Here is a 27,660-nt window from a genome sequence, read left to right on the forward strand (position 1 = left end):
TGTAATACTTTTTACATCTATATGACTTCGTAAAAATTACTATAAAATATATCAGATTATTTTTATTAAAATATTAATTTATTTTAATTTGTACAAAACAAGAATAAAATTATAATAAATATAATTTTGAAAAAAAAACAAAGAATTGAAAGTTTTTACCGGCAGGTGGAGATCGTATTACAGTAAACATTAGTTCGAATTTCTAATAGCAGATGTCGCCTTGAACATAGATTGTCAGATTATTATATTACATTCAATAAGAAATCTCTTCGAATACTACATTTTTATAATTAAAACTAATTTATTAAACATAAAACTGTTATAAACCAATTTCTTTAATTTATAATTGTTTGGAATCTAAATATAAATTTTTTCTGAATTATTTATAAATGAATTAATCAATTTTACAAACGAAATAATTGACAAAGAAATTAAGCAAAGATAATATTTATTCAAATTATAAAAAGTTTTTAAATACGGAAATAAGGACATCAAGGTCGGAAGAGTTTTGATTCTCTCATCACATTTTAAGGGATATCCTTATTAAAACAGGTAGGAAATTCTGTAGAGGATATGATTGCGGATAACAAGGTCGCGCGTCCGATATATAATTTCGGTTTAAGATACAAGGAATGTTATCAATGTACAAAATGAAAATTATACGTACAGTACATTAAATGAATTACTAATGAATAAATTTGATCTCGTGATATTAATGCTTAAATTAACGATGAAATTACGATTTAAAAATTCCGCCGAAGCGTTTATTTAATCTCTAGATTAAATCCTAAAAATAAATTTTAAATAATATCTTCTAGTTTCCTTTTTTGACTCCGGGTCGAAGAAGGAGGCTTATAGATTTTTACCGAACGATTTGCTGATATACATTTGTCTGATCATTAATCAATTCGTTAATTAAGCGAATAAAAATTGGTTATCGTGTCTGCAGTTCGAACAATTTTCAAAATGTAATGTCAAGATATTCGTCGGAGAAACAATTACTGCATTAGAGCGACAGTGACACCTCCGAATGATTTCAACAATGACTTGTTGCCATGGGAACGCCATGATCTAACATCAGTCTCGGGACAATTGAGGTGGGAGGGTGGAGTGAGCATTCCCGCCACACCCTTGCTTTACATAAGCCGAAGACGGACGACTAACTGTAGGAACGTTGACAGCTCTGTTGCACGAGAAAGACATATTGGAATAGTTCGAATCTATCTTTCTCGAAACAAAAACTTGTCAATATCCATAAATCTTTCTAACAATGGAATAACACTTTAATCATTCTAACAATTTATTAATTAAGTTAAATAATGAATCGATTATAATATTTTTTAATAAGTTAAAAACTTTTAAATAAATTATTTAAGCATTTATATATCGTAAATGTTCGCGATTAAAATTTTCTTTCTGGTTATCAAAAGTGTGGTGACATCGCAGTCTGACGGATGATGATTGGTCAATGGAGGAGGATGTGACATCATAAGCGAAAAGGAGGCCAATGATTTCTTCAGCAGACGCTCGTTGATTGACAGAACTCAGTTGCTTGTGGTCATTTCTGAGGATTGCCAGGCTGATGTCGGAGCTTATTAAGATTTATAGGTGGGTGAAATTATATTATATTAATACTTATTCTACATCCTGCTTGATTACTATATGATCTATTGTTTTTATTTTAAATCTTTCATTTCATAGATAAATTTGATATGATTTTATTTCAGAAAATGTCATTTATAAGTATACATTTTTATTAGTAAACAACAAAATAAAAGAAGATTAAACATATATAATTTACGATTAAGCTTTAACAAAATTAAAAAAAAAGAAACAAAAAAAAAAAAATAGCCAGATGTTATTGTAAACGATACGCTGAATGTCGAAATATATATATATATATATAGTCCATCTTTCATAAAAACTACCGCATTCATTATCTAGTTGTGGATGTGTCAAGACAATTTCTGTGAATGAATAGGAATTGTTAACGCTTCAATTTTTTATTATTATTTTTTTAATACTTAAATTTAAATCGCGGTTTAAAATAACATTCTTCTGATTGTCGTTTTATATATATATATATATATATATATATATATATATATATATTTTCCTTTGTGAACATTTTCCTTACAAATGTAGCATCGACGTAGGTCAATTGTGAAACAATATTGTGAAGTTTTTATTTCTTATTCGAATTAATGCGGTCGTCTTGCAAAGAAAGAATTTCCACTTGTAAAAGAGATATTTCGGTGATTTTCTTGTGGTTTTCTACAAAATTAGAACGTTGATCTTCGGAGAAACACGGGGATAGAATTCCCAGAACAGACAAGTTGCATTTTCAAAACATATCGTCTGCGCATGCCGATATTATCTTCACATAAAGCGATAATAATTGATCGTTACTCTGAGGAAGGAATAATTAATTTTAGCATCAATTTATTAACAATTATTTTTCGCTTATATTTAAAAATAAAAAAAAAGAATGTTAACTATGTATCAGCTGACTGCCATTTGTAGCATTTATTGACGATATCAACACAGTTTCTCGTTGTCCTTCTCAGCTCCTCTGCAGCGGGAAGCGGTAATTGTGCTTTAATTGGACCTCTATTAAGTAACTGTGAGATCGTCATTGGATAGTAAAAGGTTCGGTCGAGTTCTATGTGTGAACTCATCGCTATTTATGTGTAGGAATATCGACGATGTTCCATGAAATGTCAATAAATTATTATAATTATTGACTATTAAAGCATTATTTCCGGTTTCGAAATGCAGTCCTTTCGAATTTGAAGTTGAAAATTTATTGATAGATAGAGGTTTATTACGAGATTTAATATTCATTACAGGAAATATATAATTTTATTCCAGTGATTAATTAAGGTATAGCCCAATTATAAGTGATTATATACATTTTATGAATATATTTACTTATTTATCTTTTAAACTTTTATTATAGACAGAAATCTGATATTTGATAACCGTTTATTTAACTTGAAACTAAATACGAAGCGCTTTTTTTCAAATATTAACTCAAATTTAAATAATGTTCGAGTTTAAATTTTAATTTAAATTTTAAATTTAACTAATTAGAGGTTGTCTTAATTTCCTTCGCGTCTAGACTGGTAAAAAATAACAATAATAAAACCTAGATCAATCCAGCTGTTCCCATGCACGCTATTTAAATAGACACATGTTGACTTGATTATAACGTAAGACGATCTTATGGCAGGTGTTCTCTGAACTTAAGTTCTTTCGATGTAAGTAGGTAGAAAAGCAAATTTGATCCTGAAGATGTCAAAACATGAATTTCAGCTACTGGAATCAAGCTAATGATTAACGTAGAGTTGTTTTGAATAAGTTTGATGAGCTAAACCAAACATAATAAAAACTATTTAGTTATTTTTAGTTGTAGTCATTGTTATAAATAATTTATTATGAAGATATCTTTTTATTAATTTATCTATAATAATGTATTTAGATTTTTTTAAAATAAAGATTTAAAGTTCTAAATTAACTTATAAATATGAAATTTTGAGTAAAAAATGAAGTATACAGTGTGTTTAGCTTATATATATATACAGTATATGTAGAAACAATGTTTTTTTTTTTATACGTTAATTTAGGACTTTAAATCTTTATTTAAAAACATGTAAATAGATTATTATCGATAAATTTAAAAATATCTCTTTATAATAAATGATTATTTTTCAAAGATTATATATATACTCTGTACACATTCTCTCACTATTCGCCTCCTGTGAAATTACTTTCACAGCCTCTTTATTACTTTGAACTCATTCAAAAATTTTCAAGGTTAAGTTATGCTGTTTCTTTGCTATTGTTGACAACTTTGTCAAAGATTACGCTGGCTTTTTATCTTTATATTTTCTAACTAAATTTTCTGTCATATATTCTTCTTATTACATAAAAGAATTAAGCCAGATAACAGACGGTCATTTATTTTCTTCGATAAACTTGCTAATTCGACAGTATCTAATGAACTTCATTTGACCTACACTTTAGAAAAAAACTATAAAGATAATTTATAGGCCACGTGCAGTTCATTAAATAGAATTGCATCCATTTTATAATCGATTCTGCAAATGTGAATCTGCTAAGAATTATTGTAAATCAATTTTTATTAACTTCCTTTAAATCCATTTCTAATGATACCCCCATAATTATTTTAATATAAAATTTATTAACGTGACTCAAGATTTTAGTCTAGCTGCCAGTTATAATATTTACTGTTTAATGTATTGAAATTTATAAGAAAATTCATTTAATTTATAGTCTATTACATAATAAAAAATAATTGAGTTTATATTTTAATACAGTTTTAAAACTAACACTGCAAAGGATATAAGCATCAAATTTTTTCCGCTAAATACATGATTAAAAATAGATTCAAATAGAAGTTTAAAACATTTTTTAATTTAAAAACTTATCGTAATAATAATATACAATTCTGCTCAATAATTTTAATTGGCTTGGTTTAAAAATAGAACAGATAACATTTATTTATAGAACAAATTATAACAATGTTAAACTATACATATTGTTACAGTTAAACCAATGTGTGGAGTAGGAATTATAATATTTTTAACTTAATAATTAACAATAATAGTTTAAATTAGAAATCATTTAATCTAGAAATTGGAAATAATTCAAAATATGTTTATGTTATTTAAATAGGAATATGTTTAAAATATATAAAAAACTTTTAAAAAATCTAACAGTTAATTAAAAGAACGGCATCATCAAATTTAATTAAATGCGCGCTATACAAAAACTGTATCAAATACCCACTGTCCTATATTTCGTAAGCAAAACTGAACCCCACAAAAACAGCTGATTCAACAGAAATACAAACATGTGGGCAAACGAAAATATAATAATTATTTTATTTGATAGCACAGCCAAATAATGGTAAATTGATCGTCATGTTATAAAAACTTATTTGTGATTATTAATAATTTTAACACACATACGTTAACTTTTTAAAAGAATTATGTTTAGAGAATTGATGAAAAAGTAAGGAAGTCAATAGTAACAAACGCAATTATTGTGATTACTCGACCGCATTTCGATCAATATTATTGGCCTTTATTCTTATCAAGATATAAAAATTATTTTGGATTTTTATATTAGTTTTTTTTTCGTAAACAAAAATTTAATGAAGTAAATTAAATCATAAATTAAACTTCGAATTAACAGAAAAATTTTCTGTTAGTATTTAACATAATAGAAGAAAAAACGATTGATTCTGTGACTTAAAAATATAATTTTGTTTAAAACGTTGGCCATGCTAAATTTACAAAATGGAATATTTCTTAAAATATTTTCCAAAATTACATTTATAATGGGAGAAGTTCCCGAAAGATAATGCAAATATTGACTTTTCTATGTTAAAAATATTGACTTTTAATTAATAAATGTTTAGATTTACTTTCAGTCAACTAAATTTATAAATAAAATCGTAATTAAATTGTATATTCTGTATTGTTTTCTTTCGTTATTATTTTTCATATATTTCGTTAATAAAAACCATTATTGAACGCTTTAATTGAAATTTTATTTTATATTAAAACTTAAATATCAATTGGTAACCAGCGTATTTTAACTTAGTTTAATTCTTTATGGATACGAAGATTAAATAAAAGGGTATAAAATAAAAATTCTATCGCGTTTTAGATATAAAGTGCGTAATGCTTCTTACATTTAAAGGTAACGCATTAATAAAATAACCATTTGATGACGATATTTACCACCAAAAAATGCGGAAACATTAGCTTTTTCTAATAATAAATTATAATATGATATAATATAATAAATTTCTTGTAGCAAGTGTTTGAAGGTTTGCAATTTGTTGAGTTCTCAATCCGAAACCTTTTTGCTTCAATGCTTATTTGAGAAGAAACAAAATTCATATAAATAAATGCACACTTTATAAATTTGTGAGACGTTTTAAATAATATGGAATATAAAAATTCTTCTTAAATGCTATAAATGTCTTCCTTATTTTGTATGAAAGTTCTTTAACACGGTGAAACACGCTATTGGAATGATGAAGGATTGTAATTTCTGTGCGGTTCAAAGTCATTGCCGTAAGGCATAATTTGTAAATAAATATTTAATCACAATCCTTCAAACCAGGTAATGCTTTTAGAGTTCTAGATTTTATATATATGCCCCAATTTGCTGTCTTAAAATGGAAGTGACTACCTTGTAGATGTCTTTAGAGATTACACAGAAGATCTAATATGAGAATTTTTACCTGTTATATAAGTTTCTTTCAGCGAGATGTTTATCATTTTTTAGTAGTTAATGAATTATTACTCATATTTCCGTTATATTTAATGGAATTAAATTATGTAACATGAAATTATGAAGTATTTAATTATCACGTGAATAAATGTTTAGTACATACTTTTAATGATTTCAAGACAGTTGCAAGCTTTCAATTTAATACATAATTAATTACGAAGATAGCAGCCAAAACAGAATACGTGTGTATTCTGCAGTCTGTATGTTATATTTATATTATATTTGGCTGTATTCTGTATTCTGTTGTGCATAAGAAGAGTATACGAGCTAACCTTTTCGAAATTCTAAAAAATAGCTTAAGTAATGCAAATTCTTTTTAAACCCTGTTGCCCTGTAGGCACCGAGAAGTGTTTTTTTTTTGCATGATTACCATGGTTTTATCCGATTCATAATGGGAAGTCAGCCGCGTAATAATAGATGGGTCTAATCTATTCGAGTCAACCTCCCCACGAAAATTTGAATTTGCCCATTCTCTAATCTGGAATTCCAAAGCAACAGGATGGTGTTTTTACCTCTTTGACCATCGAACCATCACTCAGATAATGATTTATTTATTTAAAAGTTATTAAATAATTATGCGATAAACAATTAAATTTAATTCCATTATTTTAATTGTATTAAATATTGTTTTTCAATATTTTATTTTTTAATTATAGACTAATTTCTCCATACCATTTATATGAATAATTATTTTATTATCTTAATGAATTTAAATTAAAAATACGTGATTAAATCTACATAAGTTTATGTACAGGTTTAGCTTAGAATTAGTACAAATGCATGAGCTGATAGAATGTTTAGGAACATTTGAAACAAAATATCGTAGATTCGGTCACTTAAATTATATCAGCGTAGTTTAAATATTCAGACAAAGACGGTTTATTAGACTTAAATACGTCCTTGAACTAATTATAAATGAAAATCGAGATTTATGTACTGGATTGCTGGGAATTAGGTTCTTCTATCCTTTCTTCTCATGACATTTTAAAATTAATTTTTAATAATAAAAAAAGAAATTAATTTACTAATTTGAAAATAATTATTGCATTAAAATATTAAATATTTAAAAATTCTACTTTATTATCTAGAGACTTTACGGGAATTTAAGTTTTAATGCTTATATAAATATTCAATAGCGTGCTTCCTATGGAAAATCGGCCAACGTTTCACTTTTAATTCGTACTCTTGTAACTCCCATTTTAAAAAAAGAAAAATATAATTAAGTGTAAGGAAATGGGAAATAGAATATTTATCTTAAACTCCTAATTTTTTAAACTGTAATATATATTACCTCATCTATATTCATCAACTAAATTGAAATAAACTGTATGTCCTATAGCTTAAATAGATAAGAGAATAAAGTATGACAAAAACTTTATTTATAGAAAATATCCTGTAAAAATGTCTTTTTTTTAAGTAAGTAAACATTTTATATTACGAACTTTTACTGTTTTTAATAATTAATTTATCATTTTATAAGTAAAATGACAAGATAAATTTATTTCCAAACTTATTTATCTTTATAGGAAAAACTAAAAAATAAAAATTCAATTAAACATTTATATGTTATACTGTATATATATATATATATATATTATAATAATAGTATATACTAATCTTAGTTTATATATAATTTTCTTTTTTATAAATGATCTTTCTCCGACTGTTTTACTTTCAGAGTAAATGCACTTCCTCCCTTTTTAATAAATCAACTTAATTTCAGTCTGTTTAGTTTTAAGTCAATATTTTATCTAAAAACAGTAAACAGTTAAGCCATTTTGTATAAGAGATGAAATAGTTTATTATTGTTTTTCCTATCAAAATAAATTTTTATAAAATCTGAATATGATCGTAGTGAACTTAATATAAACATAAAATTATTACTTTAACTTAATAACAGTCTTCTCTGGTAGAAAAATATTAGAAAATTTGTAAAGATGGTTATGTTTTTAATGTTAATTAAGAAGAAACGAAACAAATCACTTTAATGCTAAACTTACAAGAAATAATTGCATTTTCTAGTGTAATCATTTTTATTTTTCTCTTCTAAGTAAGAAAATAATCATTGAACATTATTCTGTTTAAGCTATCATACGTTTATAAATATCATTACTTGTTAGCGTGATGTATATAATTCTTATCATAAATAATAATCTTTAACATGTGGCGACCTAATATTTGCTAAGTCACAACATATGTAATTCATTGAGAAGTTAAAATTTAAATTTTTTTACAATATTTTTCGTGTCACTAGTGTTTAAACAGCTTCTGATACTAGGTTATGCATTATTAAATATATGATTCCTCCTGTAGTTATTTTTTTATATAAATAGTTGAAAAAGTTAGATAATTAAATAGATCAGATTGGGATATAATATTTCAGATAAATATATTGTTTACAATTTCTCACACATGAAACATTTTTAAGAATAATTGTAATATATTATAGTAGAATTTATCAATAATAAAATAACCAAGATTAAAAATATATATAGATGTTGCGGAAACAGCAATTTCCTGTTACATTTTGAAAATTGATAAATAATATAATTTCTATAATATTGATGAAAAGTCTAGATTGAGCACAACTCTTATTCAGTGTAATTTCGTTGTGAATAACACACATGGTCAATTGTAAGTATAAAATTAGTTAAATTTTTAAAAAATTTAAAGAAATTCTCACTGGTTTATTCGTATCATTATAAACACGGAAAAATACAATGCATTAAAATAAATAAATTTAGATTAAAATAAAGGCGATGATCTGTTTTCTATGACTATTTTTAGTGTTATTTTCACAGTAATAGCTGAAAAACAAAGCGCCAATGTTTCCAATATAATGTAGATCAAATAATTTTAAAAAGTCGATACAAATTTATTTTAAACTTTATATAATTTTATTTATTTAATGTCACGAATAAACTTAAATTTGTCTACGTTTCAGAATACAGATTAATTTATTTTGTTTATTAATAATATAAACATGGAAAATAATATAAAATTAAAAGCTAATTAAATTTATAAATTTACTATATTTTTATTACATAAATAAATAAATAGATTTAAAATAATATGTGATATAAAACCGTAAATTATTTTAAACGTGTGATATTTATTTCGAGATTTAAAATATAATATCTAATAGATTAGAATTAGCTTATCTAAAGGAATAATAAATAAATAAAATTTAGGAAGATGGCGCACGAAATGAGATGTTATGTATGATAAATATCGTTTTACTTGTAGTATATACAAAATAATGTTGTAATAACGATCAGATTATGATTTATAACGTATCCTATTTTATATTCATAAACTTTTCAAGCCGCTTTTAACACGTGAATGTCTCTTTGTTTAAATTAATAATCCATTTACTGAAAAAAGTCGTAGGAAATACTAAAATGTTTTCGGTAGATGAAGTGAAATGGACCAAAACCAATATCACCGGAGAATTACAGGCCAGACTAAAGTAAATGCGAACGCCATTAACGTTTTGGAGCAAAGTATAGATGATCATTCCGTGCACGAACCTAAACCACTTTAAATGTACTTAATATCTATACTAGAATGTATTATAATTTGAATAAATGAGCTTTATTTACCTATCTGAAATACAAATTTCTAATTATATAATCAAAAACAATCGATTTTATAGGAGAAAAAATTGTGACGGGAGATAACGTATTATCGATAACGATAATAACGAAAGTAGCAGAAGTAAATGTCATAAACATCAGCCGGTGGTCTGCGCTTTTACGACTTTTCCACGCTCTTTTGCCCTCTTACGATCGTATCTTTAGCTTGTTGATATATTCGTTAAAATCTTGTTTGTGACCGTCGCTCACTCAACGAACTCTCGTAGTTTGAATTAACTCATTTGTCTCTCGCTGTTTTATTCCTCGGCCAGTTTCATTATCTGGATAAAGCACGTATTAGAAACTTATTGACCCAGTTAATTCGACTGTAGTTTTAACGAAGTAAATCATAATTCTTTCCCCCGTAGATTTTAGTTTAGATAGAATCAAAGGTATGAAGCTATTGAATTATTAATCTTCTGAAAGATTGATCATTCGTCATTCTTTTCAAATATTTCCTTTAGGTAGAATTTACAGTTGTCATTGATTGAGCGATCTAAAGCGATGCGCGACAGGTGAGCTTTTAAAGAAATGACTGCAGGAGTTTATGAAAGTTCTTACAGAGACATTAAACGAGTAGTTACGTTGACAGAATAAAATAAAGAGGATATCCTTATTCAAATCACTTCGAATATAATTTGAATGCTAAGAACTGTAGGAGTAATTTCAATCATCGTATTTAACGATGATAATTGGATTTTCTTTTCATTCAATTGCTTTCGATGATGAAACGGAACCAAATAATTATTAAACAGTTTATGAATTTCATCTTTAATGCTATTAGACGTTCTCTTCACACAAATTAAATACAGTATGTTAGTTAAATTCTACTTACAGATAATATATCTTTCGTTATCTAACTTAATTATTAGCCACGTTCTTTTCTATATTTTTCTCGTCCAATTTTGTAAATTTAAATTGATTGCTTTTACGTGGATTTTACAGTTTATTTAATTTAGTTAACAGGTTGCGATTACCGATTACAAATGGACTCGATGAACAACGAAACGACTAATAACAATGTGAAATTGTTGGGCATCCATCACACACCGGAAATCATCACGCCGTCATTAGCGTCTTTGGATGAACTTCCTCCGACACCTCCTCCCATTGCAACATCTATGACTGGTTCTAAGAGTAGTCTACCACATCCCATCTCATCCATAGATAATTCAAGTTCCGACGAAGCTGCTGAACCAGAACGAAGCGCTTCTCAAAAATCGAACAGAAGCAAGAAAGAAAGGTCATACACATAATATTTTGTAATGTTTTAAATTCTTCCTTAATGTACTAAAAATAAACAGTGCAAAACCATTTTGTTTTATGTTTAGATCGAAGGAGAAGACCGGTACAATTCGTGTATTAAGCGGTTTATACGCTCGAATATTAATCGTAACAGCTGGAATCATAGTAATTACAGAGATTCTGGACAATCCTATTCCTCTTCTCTATTATAATGTAAGTTCCTGTAAAAAGTCTTGCAAAACATAAATTCTGTTATTCTTTTTACTTGATGAAGCGTAACTTGATGTATCTAATTTCCTCGACTCGCAATCTGTAAAAAGAATTTTTTCTATACATTTACCATTTTTAATCTTTATAAATTTACAAATTCTAGGGATTTCTTTTTTCCTACCTTATCGGTGGAAGTGTAGTATGCTTTTTGACGACTTATATTTGTGTAGCATTTTCTAAATGTCCCACTCTCAATGATGATATCGAATCTGGAGATTTAAAGAAGAAATCTGGAGTATTATTAAAGGATATTAGTATTTATCTCCGAGTTGGAATATTAGGTGCTGTAATTGTAATTTAACTTAGTTTTAAAATACCTTTTTAATTGTAATTTGTCTTTGAATGGTTATTATTATTATTTTTTTAAATTTCAGTGCTGGGACTCGGAATGTTAACATGGATAGGATTAGAAATAGGAACTTATTTTACACCCGTAGAAGAGTTATGCTTGGATGAACTAAATTTAGCACAGCCGATTTTATTAGGAATATTTACATTTCTACAAATGCATTTTCTTTTTATGAATATTCCGGTAAGCAAGAAGCTTTCTCTATATTTTTTTTAATATACGTATATTTTTTTAAATGGTATAACATTTAATTATACTATTCTGAAACACATTGTTTAGAGACAAAAATTACTCATCTTCCCTGTTTTTCTTGTTATTATGAGACTGTATTTCTTTCTAGAAGGAAATAACTAATTTAGAACTGCAAGATAGCCATATCAATTTACTTCCTCTATCGCGTAACATTTGCCCAGCATCTTCATTACTCTCTATTTCATAATTAGACGAGTCATTTCGCCTTCTAGGTCAATTAATGCGGTCTGGTTAAACTCCAATGTAATTCATGCCCCCACTGTGAAATTCTAAGTTTTGCTTGTTAATTATCGTAGTTAATTTCTTAACTATTTTTTAAAATTATTACTGATTTTTTTAGAGAGTTCTCAAATCTCTCGGTTGGTTTCGAAATATCGGCCTAATGCATCTGCAAGCTGCTAATCTGGCTGTTTGGATTCGCTTATTTTTATGGGAAACGGCTAAAGAATGGTTAGAACACAGCCACGTGGTTCAAAATGCCACAAATCCAAAAATTCCTGAAGACTTCAATGCGACTATTCATGTTATGAATTCTAATATGCAACACAAAGTATATGGTAAAGAATTAGGCAATTATGAAATGATTCATAAAAATATAATATTGGTTAATTTCAATCTTGATATTTTACAGTGTCGAAGAAATGCTGGTGGGATCCTCAAGAAGACGAGAAAATCGAACAAGTCCTTTACTATAGATATTGTCTTCAGAGCTCTACAATTGGTTCCATATGGGAGAAAGCCATGCCTTACATTTTCCCATTTGTTCTTCAATTCAGTTTAGTTTGCAGTGCCGTTATGTTTCATCTCTGGCAATCGTCTACTTTTGTCGTTCATTATAACATTAACAGCACCCCTAGAAGCATAAGCCCAGATTCAGAAGTAGTCAACAAACAAAACTGCACTGGTCGAAAAGTAGATTGTAGAGGATCGAGTAAAGGATTATTTTTAGGACTTTTAGTGACCGTAGTTGGACTAATAGTTCTTATCCTATTTTTTGTTCTGACCAACAATCAGAAATTGCATCTAGACACGTTATTTGTTGTGTCTTCTGTTCATTGCGGAGTTATGGGCCTTTCCATTTTAGCTGTATTCTTAGGATTATGCCAGATAAGAAGAATGTGTCCGCGTTCTATACCAGAACCGGATCTTCATTCGGCAATTCAATCATGGGGAACGACAGCTGTCTTTTTATTTGGAGCGTGTGGGATGATCGTGGGCAGTAATCATCTTCACAATACTAAATATTTAGTAGTATTTGTCGATGGAGCTGTTATGATATTTCATTGTTCCATTCAAGCTCTCTTTATGCATATCTTAAATAAGAAATGCTGCAGACCAGGTTGTCCTCACGAGAAATCGAAACCGGGACGACAGACCGTAACTTTCCTGATTTTCAGCAACTTGGTGCTGTGGCTGATGGAATCATTTACTGCTCAGAATCCAGTAGCTGGTCAGTTACAACTTGGTTTTTATGGAACAATACCTTGGGGAATCATGTCACGTGGAATTCTTCCTATCGTTATGTGTTACAGGTTTATGTGTTCTGCGACTATGATGGACACTTGGAGGAATTCTTACGCTTCTAGTAGATAAAGAAGGATGTACTGACGTCGGAGACTTCTCCACAATAAGAAATCGGGGATTTGGGAATATTTCTCCAACCGATCCTCGGAAAAAGGCAACATTTTTATACGAATAATGTAACTGTGAACAATGCAGTTTCCCAAATCCAGCATTTGGGATATCACGAAATGCTAAAAAAAAAACTAAAGGTTTTCTTAAGCGAGACCCACAAGACTTTAAGATGTTTATATTTTAGCTACATAAAAATATTTAGTATATGATACATATTTCAAAACACCAAGTTGATATCACTGCCTTTCATTTTTGACAAATTGATGTTTTAAGTGTTTTCTGTTTATAAATTAAAACTAATATAAATATAAATACTGTTCGCGAATTTCAATGATTAAAAACAACTCCCAAAAAGTAGAAAAATGCTTCCAGAATGATTCTTTATCGGATCTAGATTTTGTACATAAATATTTTTATCCTTGCTATTGTATTGTAAAAATACAAGAGTTTGTGTTTGTGAAGTATATCATTATTTACTTATATACATATAAAATATATATATATACAAAAGTACAAAATTTAATAAATTAAATCAAATTTATTTTAGAAGTGTTTCCTATTTTTGCTAACAGATGGCAATAGTAATTTTCTGCGGAATATGAAAAAATCAAAGATTATCACAAAAGCGCCATCTGCTAGAGAAATATATAAACTTCTTCAATCCAATACGTACAAAATTCATATTATTTAAAATATAGTTTTAATAATTTTCATCTATATTATAAGATTTACGATAAAAATTTCAGGATAATTTAGTTAAATTTTGCTTCAAAATAATAAAAGTTGAACTAGATTTTTAAATAAAATTATGCATTTTTAGGCCCGTGTATAATCTGCACACTTAAAATAAATTTCAATCTCGTTTACTCTTTTCTAACGTATACATTTTTTCTTCTTTTATATCAATTATAGAAAACACAGCAAGTTACCAGAAAGTGATCCACCCCCTCGCGACAAAACAAAGACCCAAGTAAAAAAGATAAATAATAAAATTCCCGAATGTATAATTAAATAATCAAAATAGAGAAATACACAAAAATTTAGATCCGAAACACTTGAAGCTAAAAATAGAATGACAAAGTATAACTTTGTACTTATTGCAAAGTAGCATTTACCTATTGTTTTTCAATTATTTAATATCTTTTCGGTATTTTTTAGTGATTAAATTTTAAATTCTAAGGGCAAATCTATATCTAAACTATTGCTTCTTCTCACTTAAAACCGCAAAACACATGAAATCTCATTGAAGAAATTTGTCGACTTAATTAAATGAATTAATTTCTTTTTTATGTCATTTATATTATGATTTGAATTTCGTGCACTACTTTTATTACATATGCACTGGATAACCTTCAAAAATTTTCACGGAAACAACCGAAAATAATTTTATAGCGTGAATTTCAATTTTCTTTGACAATTTTTAATAATAAAAAAAGAAAAATAGAAATTACTTTGTGATCAATGTAAGAATGTGACTATAATTAAGTCAGAATATATGCTTTTAATATGAATTTTAACAGAGAAACAAAGATATTCGTTATCTGCCAAAATAATACATTTGGCACATTAGTATGCTAATGACACAGTGTTAGTTGGAATGGCACCAACTTCCTCTGCAAATGGAAGAGGACCCAATTTTAACCAGATTTAAGGACAAATGAGAACAAGTGCAGTTCCGATGACCGATTTATTTATTTATTTATTATCTTTTTTAGATAATTTTTAAAATTTATTACATCGACTAATGTTAACGTATTCCATTGTAAACGTTACAGGTTTTCAGGCCGATATCGTATTTCGAAATTTTAAGTGCTAAAAATGATTTTATAATTCTCGCTAAACAAACTACGTATGAACTTTATCGCTTGTTGATTTTGGCAGATCTCTTTCAAAAATCTTTTAATGTTTTAAAGTACACATAAAAAACAGGAATGCTCATAACGCTGCCAAATCAACTAAAAAATATTTTGAAGTAATATAATAAAATTTTTTTATATATAAATATAAATAAATAAATATATTCACTTCCTACTAGCAACATTAAAACTTAAGTATGGTTATAATTATTAAAAAATCCAATAGAAAAATGTTTTTTGTTCATGATAATGCATTTCATTAATTTTACTAAATACAAATAAAATTTTCTCTTTATGAAAATCATATTACAGATATAAAATTTAAAATTTTAAAATATTATTAATTGTTTTTAATATTAAATATTAATAAATCAGGAATAACGTTTTAAAAATTAGCATAAACTTCATACTAAATTTGTAAATTTACAAAAGAATATTCCCCAATTTTAATATTATAATTATTGTTTTTTTTTAAATAAACTGACCTGCGGTGTATATATTTAAAGTGTATATATTACATAGTGTAAAGATAATTGAATTAAGTCGGAAAGTGTTAGTTCTTTCAGCGAACTGCCACACTTTGAACTGGCTTGTCTGTAGAAATGCCTGTCAAGGTGACAACACATCTGATTTCTGGCATCGCCTGCCAGTGCAATGTCTTTCTTATTCCCCTTATATGGCCGGGTATCGTATTGGATTCTGGGTTTATTTCGAGCATGCACTCCTTACAGATATGCTCGGTTTTTCTCTTCGCTAACCATGACGTAACGGAAATAAGAGGATCCATTCTTTACAACAGGGGTTAGGGAACAATTTTACGGCACTTATAGGATCATCCCATTTACTAAATATAAATTAGAAGGTAGCGGTAAATAGAAAATCCAAATATCCTTGTCGGAGCGAGAAGGGGTGATGAAGAGGGATGGAAACCATGGAACGACTAATGCCATCGATGTACTCTTGTCCCCTATATAGCTTCTGTAGAGAGTAAGGTGTATTTCGGAAACATATTCAGTACTTCTTTCTTTCCCCACGGTGGTATCCACAATGGCCTTCTTTGGGATCAAATCTTTGGATAGTCGCAGACTTATTATTATATTTCTATTTATTCTTCGATTTCATGGCCATTCAGCACAAGGTGAGTCGTATGGTCAAGGTCGAGTCAAAGTGAATGGTCCCAACCTTTAACATTAGACTCTTAATTTATTAATTTCCCTTTTTACATTTGATTAATCATACTAAATTAGATGAACGATTTAATCAGTAAACAATTGTAGAAGTGATTCGTGTAAAGATAATCGAGAGATAATTGTTCAATTGAACATTGTTTCACAGGTGAAATTCATTGTTAGTTTTAACAATGGTTTGTCTTTTCTGAAGTCACGCAGACAAAGATTGATGATGGGTAATTGACAGAAAAACTTCAATTTTTCAACATTTTTTTTTTTTTTTACAATTTATATTTTGAAAGATTTTCCACGTTATATTATAGATATATGAATTAGCTTTGTAGGGAAGAATAGTTGCAGTTCTATTGCCCTTCTTCCACTTTAGATTCTTAATTCAGAACTGTTTGCATGAATTTAAGTTAATTGTTGTAATTTCAAAACTGATCTCAATAAAAAGTAATTTATTAAGCGATATTTTATATTGATGATTTCATTACCGATCACTGAACATTGTTAATACCAGACACAACATGTCACAAATTACGTCACAGTATTGAATTGTTTGGCGTATTTCCAAATGTTTCTTACATCCAGAGAGATGCTTTTAACCTATTAACACAAGGCTAGTTAAAATGGCAACATTTGATGCCAAATGCCCCTAAAGGCAGTAAATTCAAAAATTTTCTCTTCTAGATCAAGTTTAAATATTTGTACCATGAGTACGTTTATCCTTTTTAAAAAAATTAATGCCGTAATAAGCTATTTAAGGTTTTGCAACCCCATTAAAGTCTATTAGCAACGTAAAAAAACGTACTTAAATTACTTAACTACAATATTACTTTTATGAATTTACAAATAAAACAATTACAATTTTGATTGCAAAAATTATGTAATTACGAATTGCATTATGAAATGTTTAAAAAAATTCATGAATAAATCATCATTTATTCAAAAAAATATTCAAATTAATTTTATTCGCCTATAATAAGCGACGTTCTTTATGTACTGTACAGTAGAAATACATGATGCAATTTTTAAATAAGTAAAATTTTAAATTAACCAACAGAAATATACAGAAATTATTTAAAATATAATCAAGTATTTTTGTTTATAATTTAATAAAATCATACACAATTAAAATACAAAGTTTCCGAAATATTTTAATCGTGTTATTTTCAAAGGTTGTGCTAACACGGCAACTGTTGAATCGTTGCTAAATTCGTCTCCCGTTTTATTTTTAACACTCCATGCATTATTAAATGACACGGTAACCGTCAGTCCTTGAAACTTCTAAGCAAAATGTCCCGCCGAAGGAACAAGCTTCCTCATCTCTCCTTCCTTCTGTTGATAAACTTTATATCTATGCGTCATCGTATTGACGTCGTAATGACGCATGGAAAGATCTAATGAATAATATCAACTCTAACAATAGTAATAAGGGGGGAGAAAAACGTTAAAGCTACGATCGATAATAATAATTTAAGTTTTTAGACTTTTATCTTATTGGATAGATTTATTAAAACTATATTAAATATGATTCAAAGCAATATATTGAAAAGGAAGGTATCATTTTTATGAACGATAAACTATGTAAAAAATCGTTTATTCTAGTAGAAAAACGGCCAAAAGAGAAATAAAACACTTAATTTCAAGTAGACTTTAAGCGAATTTGTGAAGAAGCCACGAGTATTTGTTTTCTTTTCAAGAAAACTTCCACAGGAATTGCCGTCGTAAGCACATTTACGTAATACTAAAATACGCTTCGACTTCGTCACATTTCTTAATAAAACGAAAGGTCGCCATTTGAAAATTTTCATTGAAAATAAACATCTTGTTAATTAAAATATACGAGTAAGCCAATTTGTATATTTGATTACGATTCGTTTAATTTTATAACTAAAAAAATTTAATATATTTAGTAAATTTTACTTAAATAGTTTTTGCATAAATTAAACTAATTTAATGAAAGTTGGTCAGTTTATTTAAACTTGTATTTGCCAGAGATTTCTTTCTAGTTTATTTTCTTCCAACTCATTTGGACTTCATACAAGTTTCCTGGTGTGGTACGGATAAAGCAGGTTTTGTATTCAGTTCTTTCAATGTATATAATTTGGTACACTCGAGACTATACATTAACTCAGAAATAATATAGGAATTATACAGCTAAAACATTTTAAAAATTTACTTATAATTTTGATATTTATTTTCCAATTGCTTTATTCGATGCTGCTGCAGGCAATGAACCGAAAAAAACTTTTAGAGCAGGGATGGGCAACCTTTTTCTATGTAAGGGCCGCATTTTAAGACTTTTTGAACTGATGCGGGCCGCATACAACAGAAAGAGAAAAAAAAATGTTGGTAAATTAGAATTATTTATTCATATATAATTATAAATTAGCATAGGTATACTTAATTAGCTTCTGGAACTGATGTAAACGTAATATATTGGAAATATTTGGTTAAATATTCGTCACTGCTAGTTTTAAATTAGTTTTGATGTGTCTGTTAGCCAGTTTCTTGTTTTAATTTTTACTAAATTCATTGCGGTAAAAACTATTCACATACATAAGTTGTAAAAATAACGTTTGAATTTTTGCTGTATACTTCCTTAACCTGGGAAATTGATACATTTATTCACATTTTATGCGTCGCGGGCCGCAAAATATATGAATGCGGGCCGCAGGTTGCCCATCCCTGTTTTAGAGAATAGTTTTTTTTTTTTTTAAATTTAATTTTAACTAAAATTCTAATTAAATTTAATACAAAATTCTGTATAAGTAAAAGTTCTTTAAAATATTTTAAAATTATTAGCGTTTTCCACATCCATTTTCATTTTAAACTTATGTATGAAGAATAAATTTTAATTTATTCTTCATACATAAGTTTAAAAAGAAATTAACGAAATGTTAATTTAAGTAAAAGCAAAATTTAATTAAAGGTTAATTAACCTTAATTAATTAATTTAAGGCAAAATTTAATTAAATTCCTTTCTATCTGCCAAATTATGGATTCGGATCTTGTTTCAAAAACGCAAATATGTGTTGGTCAGATTTATATTGAATGATTGTTATCCATTTGATTTTATGATGCTACAAAAAAAAAAATTAAGAAATATAGTTTATTCCGTTTTTTCTTTATAGTTTTTCAGAAAATTAAATGATTTTTCTTTTTAATTTGCTACAATTTCTGCATAACATTAGAGAATTCAAACTTTATGAAATACTATTTGAAAAATACTGTGTATGATTGAAGTTTTACGAAGCGGGGCATGAAGTTTTTTGAAGTTAATTCGACCGAAAGTAATCTTTGATCTCCTCCTGGATGACAAGACGATCCTGAAAAGTTTCATTACATTTGCTCGAACCGTGTAGAAATGTATAAAGAACAAACTAACAAACTTTCTTCTTTATATATTAGATTAGTTTTATAATTAATATAAAGTTGAATAGTTTATAAAATATTGACTGGAGAAATTCATTAAATAAAATTTGGTTGTTTTTTCCTGTTAAAGAAAATATAACTATTTTATTGTGTTATAATTTTCTAGAATTATTTATCATATTTCTTGTAATTTAAATAGGTTAGACATAACTTTAGAATTTGCCTAATCGAACTTCAAAGTGATAAGATTAGGACTGGATTAACCATGGAACTATACGACACGCAAGTGAAAGAGACATTGAAAGCATCTCCGAAATGGCAGACTATATATATATATATGTTACCGTTAAAGTATTTAATGCAGTTATTTCATAGAATACCTAGTTATTCCATGGAATAACTGATCGTGTTCGTTAAAGTGTGTAATATGTTATTAATTTGAGACTTTAACTAGTTATTCTATGAAATAACTAAGTATTCTATAAATTAACTAATGAGAGACAGTTAAAGTGTAAAATAAGCAATTTATCTAAAATGAAATTAAACTAATGATAGACAATTAAAATGAAAAAGAAGCAATTTATCTAATTTATGCAGCGTATAAATGGTATTTGTGGAAACGTACCATAAAATCATTTGTTACAACAAGGATTACTAAAATGACACTTGGAATTACAAAGAACATTATTTTTAAAACAAAAACATTTTTTGTTGACACACTGGGTTTTACACGAACATTTTTTAAATCCCTGACCAGTACCTAAACTTTGAGCTGTAGCAACCGACCGGAGCGATATTTCTACATCCGGTACTTCTTCGATTTTAATTAATTTTTGTTCGCAGACACTGAACTGGGATCGGGAATATAATTGTTTTATGCGGCCGTTTCTTGTGCCCAATTGGAAAAATCCTTCTTCGGTTATTTTTATGATGATAGCTAAAATAGATTTGGCATCACCTTTTCCTCTGTCAACTTCAGGCACTGGGATACGGACGGTAAACCCCACAGAGGCTTCAGAATGAGATTTATCCGACATTAATTTCATCTTTTTCGCTTGAATTTCTAAACATTTTTTAGACTTTTCTCTTTCTCTTTGAACATTAAGTTCATTAAAACACAATTTGCAGATTTTCTGCTCAACTTCATCTTCTGAAACATAATCTTCCGAACATGATATATGGACAGGCTCCATACATTTGAAGCAAACTATATCTTCACTGCATTCTTTTAAACAGACAACACATACTTTCGTAATGGGATTATTTAATACTGTTTGTTCAACTACTTTTTCATTATCAGGTTGAGAAGAAACATTCATTGCAGTCAAGGGGTGGAAGGTAAATGTATTTGTCGTGCGAGATATATGATATAGATTATTTTACACTTTAACGGGCTGCAGATCGTTATTCTATGAAATAACTAGTTAAACCATGAAATACAAGACAGTTTTACACTTTAACGGACACGATCAGTTATTCCATGGAATAACTAGGTATTCTATGAAATAACGGATTTCATACTTTAACGGTAACATATATATAGATGAAATGAATGACCATGTACAGTACAGTACAGTACAGGGGCTTTTTCTCTCTTAATCCTGCTCTTGAAAAGAGTTATGAACTGAAATGACCTACATAGGAATGACGAAATTGCTGTTTGAAAAATAGAAAAATGACTATTATAAACTTTGATTTTCTGTTTTATTTTTTAAGTAGATTTAAAGATTTTTATAAATCCAGTTCAAAAATACAAACAGTTGCAATTTGTACAAGAGTTAAATTAATTTCGGTCGAACTTTTTGGCAAGTGACGGAACTTTTGGAATATTTTCAAAATAAAGTAAATTCCCCACGCTACCATATCCATCTGTAGTACATCTGATAAATCACACACCGCTAACGACCGAAGACCAAATATCGCATTAACATTTTTGGTAAATGATTTCAACTATATAATTAGATAATCTAAATTGGCGACAAAATTATTACAAATTTTCACTATTATTTATTTTATCTTTTATATCTAATAAAGTTAAAACAAATGAAATGTCATTTTTTAACTTTAAAATATGATCGATAAAAACTTTAAATACTACATTTAATGGTTAATGTTACCTATGGTTCTAAGATGGCGGCTCGTGTGATTCCAGCAAGGAAACAGTGGGGACGCACGTTCTAACTTAACCTAACCTATTCTAATAATTTTGTTGGTAATAATTACGGTAATTTATTAGAATAAGTTAGGTTAGGTTACTGAACGTGCGTCCTCACTGTTTCCCGTCTTCTATTTGCTGGAATCAGAGACGAGCCGCCATCTTGGAACCATAGGTAACATTAACCCATTTAATAACTGTAATTATTTTTTAGGGATACGTCTAGCTCTGTTGCCGCCAGAGCCGGATTTACCAATCCAGGGGCCCTGGGCACAAATTCGGTGGGGGTCCCTTTAAGAGTAGGCAAATTTGATGATTTAAAAAATTTACACAAAATACTGTACTTTCAATTAGATTTGAACTAGGAAGTTGTAAATTTTATTTAAAAATAAGGTTATTGTAAACATACATATATTTTATTGTGTAAAACTAATTATTTTAATTTAACTGAAAAATACCTGTGTGAAATTTTTTCCCGAAATTTTCCGATGTTTCATAGGTTTTTTCCCGGGTTTGGTTTTCTCTGCCTGTTGCCCTCATGATTAGGCCACACTAGGCTGTCGCGGTAATAGAAAAAAATTATGTTTAAACATTATTTTTTTTTAGTTTTGTGGGGCCCCCTATTTTGTGGGAGCCCTGGGCACAGGCCCCAAATGCCCTTATGTAAATCCGGCCCTGGTTGCCGCTCTTATTGTGGGCTTGGCCGAATCCACCATTAAAAGTCCCTCTTAATGTACACAAGGCAGTCGTACGAGTACGTAAGAGTCGAAAATTACAAAACACAGAAAAAAAAGAAAAGAAAAAAAGTCCTACGCTATTAAGGAACATTATATAACAATACAATAACACAAATCACTAATCAGATCGTTCACATATTCCCTAAACTTCTCAAAATTTTTAAAATTTTTTGTTATTTATTTATTGCAGAATATTATAATTGTTACCGATACTAAACATTGTTTGCTATGTAAAATAAATAATAATAATAAAAAATAATTAAAAATATGTAAACGTTATTAGCTGATTTATGACATATTTTACCATACTTTATTATCGCTTTCAATTTATTTTTTAAAGATAGAAATATTTAAAATTCGAAATTAATATGAAATTTATAAATCGTTACATAAAAATATAGTTGTTTTTATAACATATTGCATTATATTTCCGTTTAAATTCTAATACATAAATGATCATAAAATAAAGTTTAGAAAACTTCATACTATTTTATATTGTTCATATCATTAAATAATTATTTTTAATACATATTATTATAAAACTGAATACATCAACTTGCTCAAACACTCAAACGAATCAACAACTTTTAAATATTCAAACTTAGAAAACGGCGTTTTTGCTTCTTTTCAGCTGATGTAAATTAATTTATTAAAATTTGGCTATTTTTTCAATAAATTTAGTTTTATATTATTATTATTTCGTTTTATTTTAAAGTTATTTTGTTTATGTCCGTTATTCACACATTCTTGTTATTTTTTAGCTGAAAAACAATATAAAAATAAGCATTTTTCATCAATATAATTTCTTAGAAAGACAGTAATTAAACTTTTAAATAGAATTTGCAAAAACTAACGTGGATATGTCCAGAAATTTCAAATATTGTTGAAAATACAATTAAAACAAACTAATTGCCGAAAAAAATGCATTGGAATAATTAGTCTACATTTAAAAACCTTGCTTTTATTTGATAAAAAATATTAATTTTTAATTTTATAAATAATGTTCATAATGTAATATAAATGGCGTGTGAAATTTTAACATCGATTAAATGTAGTCAAACCTCTAAACAACGGCCACTGACGGGAACATAAAAAATGGCCGTTGTTCGGAAGTGTTATTTTTTATGCTTGCGTGTCTGTTATTGGGAGGTTCGACTATATTTATATATATTTTAAATGCAAATTTTTATTTATTTTATATCTTAATTACTTTTGACCGAGATTACTTAAGTGCTTGAATTTATATACCAGAAATAAGTTGGTTTTGGCAAATATTCATCCTTTGCTAGCAAAATAACAGACACTGTTCAGTACCTGTAACACTGGTAAAATGTCAACAAAGTGATGCAATGAAATTAGATAATTTTTCTGAAAATAAAAATCATTATCATAAAACTTTCTTACACTTAATTAGATATTAAGAGAAGACTTTTTAGTAATTAATGATTATTAATTATTGTCAGTATTAATTTTTATGATTAATTTAGTATATATAATATTTTTATAATTTATATTTCAATTGATTAAATAATATTTGTAATAAAACACGATAAGATAAGAATATTTTCATAGAAGTTCGTTAGTTTGAAGATAAAAATATGCATTTATTTTGTCAGAGTAGTGCGCACTCTTACGTCATTTTGATCTCATTGTTCTTGTGGTAGGGTCGAATTATGACGTCACTCTTATGCCTTTTTTTATAACAAGGAAGCGTAAGATGATGTCAGATTGACGTAACACTTTTCTGACGGAAGGAATAAATCATACATTTATAAAAATGTCTGTTTTGCAGTATTAAATTGTCGATTTTGATGTCACAGGCTCTGATCAATCATTTTATATTGGTCATTTATTGCTACCAGTTTATAATAAATGCTAATGTTTGTAGCGTTGGCCTACATATTAACAAACTAAAATTAATTTCAATATTCGTCTTTAAACTTTATGTTCAAGCATTTTCAATATTAAATTTGGTCAAATGAACATCAAACGAATTTCAAATTTCGTGCAATTTCGTTTTGGAAATACGAAGCTAAGATATTAAAGTTTAAATACTTAATGAAGTTTTTTATTTATAGTTAAAGTTAAGTTGTAATGTAACGCTTATTTATAAAATTATGAAAATATTACGATGATAATTAATATGCTAAAAAAGTATTGAGGTTAAAATGCCAATGATGATTTTTCAATGATAAATTTAGAAACTTTAGTATGAAAATAACTTGATTTCCGGCTGAGTTGGCTGAGGGTTAAATAAATCCGGAAGCAACGTAATCATTTACGCTTCCGGTTATGATTAGTCTCAAATATTTTTATATTGTTTGAGTCCGTTAATCATCGCTTTTTACTTTCGTAAAATATTGATTTAAGTCTTTATGAATTGGTGAATTCACACGAAAGCTTAAGAAGTCAATCGTTTATAAACTCCAATAATATTATATGATGCATTTATTGACGTTTTAAAATAATTATTTATTAATAAATTATTCTCAAGTAATTAGTTATAGAAGAAATATTTTTATCCCAGTACTTTATGGAAAATTATAAATTAAATTAATTAAAATCTTGTTTATATAAATTAAAAATTTAACTCTTATGCAAAAAATAATGAAATTTAAAATTGATAACGACACTTTTATCTAATAAATTAATAATGATTATTTAATTATTAATATGAATATTATTAATAAAAATAAATGTTAATAAAACAGGCATCAATTTTCTTGAATTTATTAAAAAATTATTCATTTTAATAAAGTAAGCATTAATGATTAATATGTAAAATTTTATCTAATATTAGTATTATTTAATAATACTATTTTATCAATTACTTTACGGAAGTCATATACTTTCTATAAATTCGAATCTTCAGATTATTTTAATTCCTTTATATCCATTTGTTAATTGAAGACCTTGGGACAAGAAGATGTTAACTTATTTTTTCTAGTTTATCAAAAAATAACTCTAAAGTTGCAAATTTTTTTCTGGGTAAACGATATTACATTGATAGACCAGTCTATGAGAAGTTATGTATCACGAGTTTGGAAATTATATCTGACCTCTGTCTGTAGAAATTCAACAATGTTTAACTGAGTTAACATGTATGTTCTTGTCCCAAGATCTTCAATTTTAGTGTTTAAATAAAAACGTTATTTATTAATAAATAAGAAGTTTAATATATTCTTTTGTCGTATGAAATTTATTAAAAATGAGATTACTTAAACTTAAATACGTTCATTTTTAATTATTTTCAGTAATTTAAAGTAATAAATTGGAGGTTTTATATGCATAACACTATATTTTCCACTAATTTGAGATTTCTGTAATGCCAATTATTTGATAAATTTCTGATTTTATCAAAAAATATTATTACATTAATTCATAATTGAATTAGTATATTAGTCGAAAATAAAGTTTTCTGGGTTTTCTTCACATTAGTGACACCTAAATAGGAACTAGTTTCCCATAAAAGACCTCTCTTTCCCCTCGACAAATCGCTCATGTGCCGCGTTGCCATATACGAATAAAACCAAAACTTATCTCAAATACGCCCATGACGGACGGGCCTTATTTACAATAGGTTTAGTACAAGTGAAGAATGGAGACGCTGTCCCATTCGTACAAACATGATTCAGATGCTTTTTGGTTCAAATCCAGTCCAGATCCACCATAGAGGTAGGTTGATATCAATCGGACTTTTTTGGGCTGCAATTTGAAATAATTGTAGATCTATAAATTCCCACTGTTGTCTGTCCTTGTTAATCTTGAGAACGCAGTTAGATTGTTGAAAGTCGAGATGGAAAGCTTAGAAACAGAAAACCCGGATTAACTATAACTATTACTTTTTAACTCTTTTCGCACCATGGGCAGTTAGAGGGTTTTCTCCGTGCTCACCACTGGCCGAGTGGATAAAATCCCTGAACACTAATCGTGGGTACGCGCGTCTTACCAACAAATTGACCGTGTGGAGTTTTCCGAGTTTTCTTTACGTTTATAACACCTAAATAGCGATTAGTTTCCCATAGAAAGTCCTCCCGCGAGGCACATCCCATTGGCATATCATCTATATATTTGTTACCGTATTCCATCAAACTGTTAACGCCTTAACTGAGCGTAGATCAGCCATCTGGTCGTTAGCTGATGTTTTATTGCACCATACACAATAAATTTAAATATTTTAGGAATTAATATATGACGTTTTAGCCCATAAGGATATATAATATATATAAGTATTTAATCTCTCTGTCCTACAGGGATTAATAGATCTTTTTTCATGCCCATCATTCAGCCAGCTCACAATATTGAGTAAGGCGGCCGAATTGTATATATTCCATGTCAACCATGAAATATCCATGAAAATTTCTGAACTCGAATCCAGTTCCTAGAACAGAAAGTTACCGTATTGCCTGTATCATCTCGATTTCCGGCCGTCCGCCAAATAAATATAAAAATGAGATGATGTTCACAAATAATTTCTTAAATACAAATCCAAACTTTCACAAAAAATTTATTTTTATTTATTTATTATCTCAAAGTTTTGAAAATTAATTTCTTAATTTTTATGTGGCTTCAAAGAATATTACATTGCTGACCTTATTTTTACCCATTATGAGCGAGATCGAATCTTGAAGGATCAACTAACTTGG

The 27,660-nt window shown here is 27.9% G+C and overlaps 2 protein-coding genes across 2 annotated transcripts in view; both read left to right on the top strand.

The window, feature by feature from the left end:
* Positions 1 to 1,507: 1,507 nt before the first annotated feature.
* On the top strand, positions 1,508 to 14,177 carry LOC136980341 (proton channel OtopLc-like). Its single transcript, XM_067276433.1, has 7 exons — positions 1,508 to 1,608; positions 10,925 to 11,208; positions 11,297 to 11,423; positions 11,584 to 11,761; positions 11,855 to 12,012; positions 12,422 to 12,638; positions 12,713 to 14,177. Exons 2-7 carry the CDS (start codon positions 10,952 to 10,954, stop codon positions 13,672 to 13,674), a joined length of 1,899 nt encoding a protein of 632 aa, XP_067132534.1. The 5' UTR covers positions 1,508 to 1,608; positions 10,925 to 10,951; the 3' UTR covers positions 13,675 to 14,177.
* A 2,267-nt stretch (positions 14,178 to 16,444) lies between these two features.
* LOC136980343 (uncharacterized) overlaps positions 16,445 to 27,660 on the top strand; it is a 36,129-nt gene continuing 24,913 nt past the window's right edge. The window contains exon 1 of the mRNA XM_067276434.1: positions 16,445 to 16,710. Coding sequence (XP_067132535.1) covers positions 16,620 to 16,710 — 91 coding nt within the window. The 5' untranslated portion in view covers positions 16,445 to 16,619. The remainder of the gene's footprint in view (positions 16,711 to 27,660) is intronic.

Source organism: Centruroides vittatus, unplaced genomic scaffold (genome assembly GCF_030686945.1).
Source record: "Centruroides vittatus isolate TY-2023 unplaced genomic scaffold, ASM3068694v2 contig_694, whole genome shotgun sequence".
In the NCBI taxonomy this organism is placed as follows: Eukaryota; Metazoa; Arthropoda; class Arachnida; order Scorpiones; family Buthidae; genus Centruroides; species Centruroides vittatus.

Excerpts from the sequence above, each read along its gene's own strand:
- LOC136980341 (XM_067276433.1), top strand. The coding sequence starts at position 10,952 with ATGGACTCGATGAACAACGAAACGACTAATAACAATGTGAAATTGTTG. Across the intron at positions 11,209-11,296 it reads AACAGAAGCAAGAAAGAAAG|ATCGAAGGAGAAGACCGGTA; the intron begins GTCATACACATA and ends TTTTATGTTTAG. Across the intron at positions 11,762-11,854 it reads TCTCCGAGTTGGAATATTAG|TGCTGGGACTCGGAATGTTA; the intron begins GTGCTGTAATTG and ends TTTAAATTTCAG.